This window comes from Mirounga leonina, unplaced genomic scaffold, assembly GCF_011800145.1.
Source record: "Mirounga leonina isolate KUSES-001 unplaced genomic scaffold, KU_Mleo_1.0 Mir_170, whole genome shotgun sequence".
NCBI lineage: Eukaryota > Metazoa > Chordata > Mammalia > Carnivora > Phocidae > Mirounga > Mirounga leonina.
In genome coordinates, this window is record NW_023270433.1 from 2417571 (window position 1) to 2425737 (window position 8167).

General features: G+C 63.5%; 1 protein-coding gene across 2 annotated transcripts in view; it reads right to left on the reverse strand.

The window, feature by feature from the left end:
- Positions 1-8167, reverse strand: part of COL5A1 (collagen type V alpha 1 chain) — a 148907-nt gene that overhangs the window by 79532 nt on the left and 61208 nt on the right. For both annotated transcript variants that reach the window (XM_035015484.1, XM_035015483.1), the window contains exons 5-11: positions 7561-7692; positions 6622-6759; positions 5989-6228; positions 4887-5045; positions 4673-4729; positions 785-826; positions 505-567 (exon numbers count right to left, since the gene is read on the reverse strand). In XM_035015484.1, coding sequence (XP_034871375.1) covers positions 505-567; positions 785-826; positions 4673-4729; positions 4887-5045; positions 5989-6228; positions 6622-6759; positions 7561-7692 — 831 coding nt within the window. The remainder of the gene's footprint in view (positions 1-504; positions 568-784; positions 827-4672; positions 4730-4886; positions 5046-5988; positions 6229-6621; positions 6760-7560; positions 7693-8167) is intronic.

Sequence of the window (8167 nt, forward strand, 5' to 3'; positions counted from 1 at the left end):
GGGAGTCCAGGGTGAGTCCCTTTGACTGGGAACCTGGGACGGGTCCCTATGATCAGAGGACCCCGGGGAGGGTCCCTTTGACCCAGAGCAAGCCCTCCCGTTCTGTTGCTTGATTTCCAAGAAGGAAGATGGAGTGAGGGGAAATCGAGGCCCAGGAAGCTCTCATACTGAGGAAGGATCGATGCAGATCCTAATCCCGGGTGCCGTGGACAGCAGTCGTCGCTGGGAGACTAACGCAGGCCGCGGGGCCCTCTGCGAGCCGAGCACAGCAGCCTCCGTGGGGGCCTCGCAGACACCACCTGCCCCAGGCTCAGGGCCGCGAGGGGGTGCCGCTCCCCAGGTGTGTACATGGACACAACGAGGAGGTGCTGTGAGAGGTAACAGGGCCGGGCGGTGCGCACAGGAAGCTGACGCTCCAGCCGCCATCTGCAGGCGTGAGGACACCAGCCACAGAACGGAAAGACATGCGGACACCCAGCGAGCTGAGCGCTAAGCCACCCTTACCCTCTCTCCAGGGTCACCCACTTGGCCAGTGGGGCCCATCGTTCCCGGAGGTCCTGGGAGACCCTGGAATTAAAAACAAAATCAGGACCGAATTCAAAGATACAGCCGCAGGGCAACACCCCGTTCCTGCCTCGCTTCAGGGGAGGGTGAGGGGGGCAGTGCTGGGCCTCAGGGGCGGGTGCGGGGTGTGGTCTGCAAAGGGCAGTGAGTGCCCCCCTCTTTTCCATCCCCCACCCCCAAGCACCTCCCACAGGCCTGAGAAATGAAACACGACACTCACCGCGGGGCCTTCAGGGCCTGGCGGCCCCTCCATGAGCATGCCCTGGAAAAGACAGGAGACAGTGTCTGAGACCCCAGGACCCCATCCCTCCTGAGATCCCAGCATGAGCCTGGACCCCCGGCAGGCCCTGCTGGTGAGGATGACACCGTGAGGACCACAGACTCGGACCTCAGGGAGCATGCCCAGCAGCAGCCCGAGTCCACGGGACACTCGGCCGCCCTCCTACATAAGCCCCTCACCCTGCCACTGGCCCTCACAGTCTTCACCCCCAAGCAGGAACCTTCTGCCCCCCACCCCATCAGCCTGGACCCCAGACAGGCCATGTGGGTAGCAGAGGGGTCATCAGATGCAGCTCCCGGGCCCGGGGGGGGCAGGGTGCCCCCACTCCCGAGCATCCACTTCCAGCCCCTTCCCAGAGTAGGACTCTCCTCTCTCCTGTCCAGTCAACACCAGACCGGGCACCTCCAACATCCTGTGTCTCATGCCCCTTCCGGGGGCTCTGAGACCATGCACAACCATGCGGGAGGGAAGGGGTCACCTGCCCCCCGCAGGGATTTGATTGCTGAGAACACAGCAGGAATGGCATCTGGGGGTCCTGGGACCAGCCAGGTTCTGCCTGGCCGGGCCAAGTAGGCTTTAGCCACACTCGGGGTCAGCAGAGTGGACACAGCGATGCCCTCCTCCCCAGTGATTCTTGAGACTGCCAGGACAGGGCTCGGGGGCAGACCTCATGCTCCCTCTTCCCCCAAACCAGAGAAAGCAGATTGCTTCCCTCCAGGGATGGTGTGCGTCCCTGTGCCCAGACTTCCCTTCCAAAGTGAGTGGTGCCCTTGACAAACGTGGCGTGGCCTCCCCAGGGGGACAGGGGAATGCCCAGCCGAGGCTCAAAGACCCACGCTGGTGAGGGGCACCGGGCTGCTGGGTCCTCCGACCCCCAGCCTCCCCACCAGGGCTCCCCAGTCCCTGCGAAGATGTGTTTACACAGATGTGCACTCAGAGGAGTATCTGTACTCAAAATGTACACAGACAGCTCATGCAAATAGCTTTCGAATTTCCTCCTCGGACAAAAGCAGCTGGGGAGGCTCAGTGGCAGAGCTGGTCTCAAGCGAGAGCCCTCTGGCCGAGGCGGGCCCGGGGCCTGCAGCTGTCTTCCCAGACACACTGGCCGTTGTTCTCAGGGAGCTGGGGCGATGCCGACCACGGATCTCCCGGGAGCAGCCTGGGAAGGAGGCCGGACGCCGGGATGAAGGAGCCCAGCGCAGGGAGTCAAACCTGTCGCCAGGAACCGGACCCGTGGCCATGACCGACGAGCGAGAAAGGTGTCGTTGATGAGGGAGAGTGGTGGTCTTCCTGCGAGGTGCTGGCCCGGTCTACACCCCAGCAGGATGTAGACACCAGTCTCAAAATTCAGTGGGGAAGGTATCTGTGAGTGATGATCTTGGCCTTGGCCCAGCTGAACACAGCGCTCAATGCAGGTGCATCCACCCGTTAAACACACACAAAAATGTTTCTTCCCAACCACAGTGGAGAGTAGAGACAGTGATTCATATGCCTCCCAAGGACAGTCACCGGGTACCACGAGGCACGGAGTCTGGGGACCGGTCCCTGGAGTCCCAGGACGCCGATAAACCCAAATCCCCTCAGCAGAGAGGTCTGCTGCCCTTTGAAGGAGCCGCTCATCCTGCTGACAATTTACAGGAGGTGGGGCTGCAAGGTCGAGAGGGAGCTGGTTCCAAGGGCTCCACAGACAGGAGCCCCTCTCCCCAGAGGGCAGGTTCTGGAGCAGGGTGGGGACAGAGGAAGCAGCGGCCACCCCGCCCTCTGCGGTCAGCGGTCAGCGGCGAGACCCACGCCGGCCGGCTCCCCGGACTCGGCCATCTGTTTACAGAGTTAAGACTTTGAGAGCATCTCTGGGTTGAGAAATTCCAACTATTTACATGGCGTCCCCAGGGGCCCGGCAAGGGCCCAGAGGACTCGCGGAAAGGGCTGGGGACGGGGCAGGACTGAACACTGGGGCCAGAGGAGGGAGCCCTCCCCTCGCTGCGTCCGGATGCCTCGGTTTCCCTCCCGAGATGAGGTGGACCTGTGTAGACACGCCGTCTATGCTGGGCCGGCTCTCCTTCCTCAGTCCCTCCTCCGCCCACCCCGACCCGAGCGCCTGGCAGCCGGGGCACCATGGCTCTCCTCCCGGAGGCGCATCTGGAGGCTGCGAGGGGACAGGAAGCGCGCCCAGAAGGTGCGAGCCTAGCCCCTCCCTGGCACCTGCCCGCGCAAGATGCCCTGCCAATGAAGCCATGCAGGCCTCACAAAAGGTGCCCCAAGTCAAGAGCAGGTGCATCTGGGGACCAGAGTGTCTGGGGAAACGTGTGGTCAGTGAGACCAGCCAGGCTCAGGCCAGCCCCCGCCATACAACTGTGACTCAGCGGCTGTCCTTCTGGGGTGCCCCCACCCCAGCTGCTGGCTGCCCCGCGCTGCCCCCCTGCTCACCCTTCCCCTGTGTCTGGACTTGGTGTCAGGATTTTTCATGTTACTGAGCAAGGGGTCACCGGGCGCTGGCCCCACCCCCTTGGCACCTCTGCACCCTTCCCCTGCACCCCCATCCTCCACCCTCGGTCAAGCCGTCTTCCTTGAACCCGCAGAAAGCCCTGGAAGGGGAATGTTCTCAGCCTGAGACAAGGATGTGTCCAGGGACCACAGCCCCGTGAGGCTGACGGGTCCCATCCCCAGACAGGCTGGGAGGGAAAACCACAAGGGGTTGCCTTCACCATTATCCAGATGCTTCCATGGGCCGGGCATGGGGCCAAACCGGGAGGGCTCCGCTGAAACTCTGCCCACTGGGCGTTCCACCCCAGAGATGGCCCATGTCCCATCGGCCCCAGACACGGGGCTTCGGGTCTCTCTGGGGGAGACCAGCAGTTGAGGTTCTAAAAGCACCTTCCCAAGTCCGCGGGAGGATGGAGGCCACAAAATTCCCCATCCCAGGAATCCAAGGTCAGAAGGCCCTGGGAACCCTGACGTCCTATCCCAAGCTGAGCCACCAGGAACCACCCTTAGCCCAGTTCCTCCTTGTGACCAGCCGCAGGGCAGGACACTGGCCTCCTCCCTCCGGCGCTTGGACGACGTGGCAGGGTGGGCCTTGGCCAGCCCCTCCCCGCCATCGCGTCCACAGCAGCTGCCCGGCCCACACCGCCAGGGCCACCACACGCAGCTGCGGAGCCCGCCCCACCCGGCTGATCACGTGGTGCCTCGCTGGCCTGCTCAGGGCCTGACCTCGGCAGCTCTCAGGCCACGGGGTGGATCCTGGTGCTCCCAGCCGGGCTCCCCAGGGGCAGAGGAGGGCTCCCCTGCGCCCCTGGAACAAGCCCCCTCCCCCCGCCCCACTCCATCAGTAGCCACTGCCTCTACTCCCCGTGATCCTGCGCCCAGCAGAGCGAGTTTCCCAAGCTCCCTGGCCACCGGACAGCCCGCCACGCTTCACCAATTTCTACACTCACCCCACACGGTGGCCACGCCGGCCCGGGTGCGGCAGCGTTAAACCCCCCGCGCGGCCGCACCCAGATCCGAGGCGCCCCACGAACCCTCTGACCCCTCCGGAGGGGCTCCCCTCCTTCTCACGAGCTCTGAGTCTCTCCCCCCGCTGACAACAGCCGCACGCAGTGAGAGGCTCAGACTGCAAGTACACAGCACAGCGTTCTCACCAGCTGGAACCCCAGGCAGCTGGCCCTTCAGGCAAGGTCTGGAACATTCCCCTGCCTGAGCCCTTTTCTCAAGCCTTGGCAACAAGCGGCGTGTGGTGTCCGCGAGGGGTCCCACAGGTCGGGTCTCGACCTGCATCACCCACCGCCCCCCCCCAATGATTTCAGAGAGGGGACAAGAGAGCACCCTTACCGGTTCAATGATGGCAGGCTCTCCCTTCTGACCCTTCTCCCCTCGTGGTCCTTCAATCTGGATTCGCAAAACACAGGTGGACAGAGAATGAGCAGAGGAGGGAAAGGAAGGCCCCTTCTCATGGCCCCGGGGGCTCACCAAGCAGGGGCCGCTCAGAGCCGGCCCTCCCCGGGCCCCAAAGGTGCAGGCGGAAGGAGCCCCCACAGCCCCTCACCCCTTCATAGATGGTGTCCTGGTTGGCGGGCATGCCCGGCCCTATCTCCGACGGGGAGACGGTGGGGTCGTAGTAGGGGTCGTAGTAAGTCTCGTCCAGGTTCCGGATGGTTTCTTCAGTGAACTCCCCTTCCAAGTCGTCCTCCGGAGGCAGAGCCGGCTGGGAGGGAGGGGGCAGCAGGGGTCACCGGATGACCATGAGGAACTGGACAGAGACTCCCTCCCTGCCCAGTCCCACAGCCTGGGGATGCCAATGACGGGGCCTCCCAAGAGCCCAGGCGAACTCGCGGGGGCCACTCCTGGGCCCCAGTGGCCTCTTCACGTAGCTTCTCTCTCGCCACAGGGAGACTTCACCCCAAACCCCACAGGACCCCATAGCAAGCTGGGGCTACACGGGGACCGCACGCTGTGGGGAAGTCAGTGCCGTCAGGGGCTCCGGCCCAAGGCCTCGTGGTCTCGGGGTAACAAGCCCCCAGTCCCATCCCGCTGACAGAGGGGTCTGGACCCATCAGAACCAGGTGTCTGCTCTGTGATGGGTGCAGTGTGAGGTGCTCGACGCCTCCCCATCCGAAAGCTTGCAACAACCCCTAGAGGAGGACCTGTGAGTGCCCCTTGTGAATGACAACTGAGATCCAGAGGGGACAAAACTCTCCAAAGCCAGTGGATGAGGCTCCGAGCCAGGTCTGCCCACAGGAAAGCCCTGGGCACTAGGTCGTACCGGGCACTAGGGGGCCCCACGCCTCCTCTGCCGGTCCGGACCCCCGCTCGTGCACCTGTCCTGCCTGGCCCCCTCAGGCCACAGAGAGGGACACTGCGAACACGCACGTCCTCATCTGCCCCCACCCGAACCCCGAGAGCCCAGGCAGGCGGGGCTCATTGTACCCACTTCGCAGATGGAATGCAGACAACAGTAAGACTGGCTCAGTGAGTCGGGGACCCCAAACCTGCTCAGCGCCCCTGGGGGCTGGGCTCTGCTGCGCTGGGGGGCAGGGAGCCAGCCCAGGACCCCTGAGGTCAGAGCAGAGAGAAGAGGGAGCCCCGAGCACTCCCCCAGCCCCTGCCCCCTCCCCTGCCCCAAGCCCACGCGGAAGAGAACCAATTACATTGGAGGAGTTGCCGGTGCTGACAGTGCTGGTGGGGACCTCGGCCCCTGCGCCAAGGTCAGGGGACTGGTCGGGGTTCTCGAAGCCCTCGTTGTAGTTCATGTCATCGTAAGGCGCGGGCGTGTAGTAGTCCTCGCTGGGCATGTAGTCGTAGTCCCCGATGCCGGGGTCCTCCTCCTTCCCGGCCCCCTCGCTGGCGTCGGGCACCGGAGGGGCTGCTGTGGTGGGTGGGGTCTGCTCCTGAGAGCAGGGAACAGAGCAGGAGTCAGGGAGGTCTGGAGAGGACCCGCAGCACGGCCCCGAGGCCAAGCAAGGGCCCTGCGGAGTCCATCCAGGCCGGGAGGAAGCCAGACCCCGGGCATGCTGTCCATGGCCTGAAACCCCCGATCCTGCACTGGAACGGGCAAAAGGAAAAGACCTCAGATGCCAAGCCACATGCCCCCCTCATGCCTACGTCTGCTGGTGGCACGGCAGGTGGTGAGCCCGCTGCCCCACCTCCCCGTGGGCACAAAGCACAGATGATCACCTGGCCCCCAGGGAACTGGTTCCCTGCCGAGCTTCCAGCCACCCCATCCTGGCCTCCACACCAGCCACGGCGTCCTCCCCACCATGGCCTGCAGCTCCCGCACAGACCTCGGCAATCTCTGTGGTCTCTCTAGCAGCTTCCACGGGCTTCTTGGTGGGGGTGGGCTCTTTGCCCGGGTCCTCCGTGTCCTCGTAGTAGGGGTACTCATAGTAGTAGGTATCACCTTCACCTTCTCCTTCCGGGTACTGAAAGCAAATCGGGGCCACGTGAGGAAGGCGGGACCCCACCAGGGGCCAAGCTGCTCTCCTCACCGTCCAGGTTCAGCCAGGAAGGGGGGAAACCAGAAAGCCTTGGTTTCGAATGGGCCTCCACCTGCTCCAGCTCTGTGGGCAGCTGAGGCAGCCCCATGGGAAGCATGAGGGAGGGAATGGGGGGCTCAGGGCCCTTTCAAAGAAAGTTGAGTCCTAAAAGGTGCAGACATTCTGATCTTTTAGAACCAAGGGCCAGGACAGCCGCCAAGCTGTGGGGATGGTCCTGTGGCAATGCTGCGGTCCCTCAGAATCCCCTGACCCTCACTGAAGCCCCAAACCACATCGACAGAGAAGGTCTTGCCCCTAAAATGGGGACAGGGGCTCGGCCAGGAGGCCTTGGCTGCAGGGACTCAGCCCGGGCTTGGAAGCCCTGCCTGGGCCATGGGACCCCAGCTTCATGAGGGCCACCCTTCCTTCTCTTCTGACCGGTCGGGACAGAAGGAGGCCAAGAGGACTAATGACAGCAGGGTGAACATGACAGAAGCCGAGCGTCCCCTGAGACCCGGAAGCAGGAGAGGCCCTTCACTTGGAAATGGTGGAGAGAACTATAAGCAGGCTGAACCAGTGCTGCCTGGGGCGGCACAGGACAAACTTCGGATTCTTGCCCAGAGGGTTTATTTTAAAGGGGGGCCCCATGGCTTTTGTGTCCCTCCACCCCCTGCCTGCCTGCCGGACCCGCCCCCTCCCAAGGGGTCTGCCTACAACCCCACCATGAACCCTGGGGGGCTGACTCACGTATTCGTCTGGGTTGGGGTCCTGTGACTGGGGCTTGTCAGGGACAGCCGTGTCACAGTCGGGGCTATAGTGCTCGCAGTAATCGTAAGCTGCCCGGTGGTCCGAGACAAAGAGCAGCTGCTGGATATCACCCTGGAAAAGGACAAAAGCCCTTGAATAAGTGGCACACAGGGGACTCACATGGGGATCCGGGAGGCCAGTGGGGAGTAGCCCAGACACGCCTTGGGAGGAGCTTGTCCTCAGGACCAGCCTTCCTCTCAGCAAGCTGCTATCTCCAATCACCACTCAAGCTAGGATGGCCTGCCCATCCACCCACCCACCCATCCACCCATCCACCCACCCATCCATCCACTCATCCATCCACCCACTCATCCATCCACCCATCCATCCACCCACCCATCCATCCATCCACCCATCCACCCATCCATCCATCCACCCATCCATCCACCCACCCACCCATCCATCAATCCATCCACCCATCCATCCATCCATCCATCCACCCATCCACCCATCCACCCACCTATCCATCCACCCATCCATCCACCCACCCACCCATCCAACCATCCACCCATCCATCCATCCATCCACCCATCCATCCACCCACCCA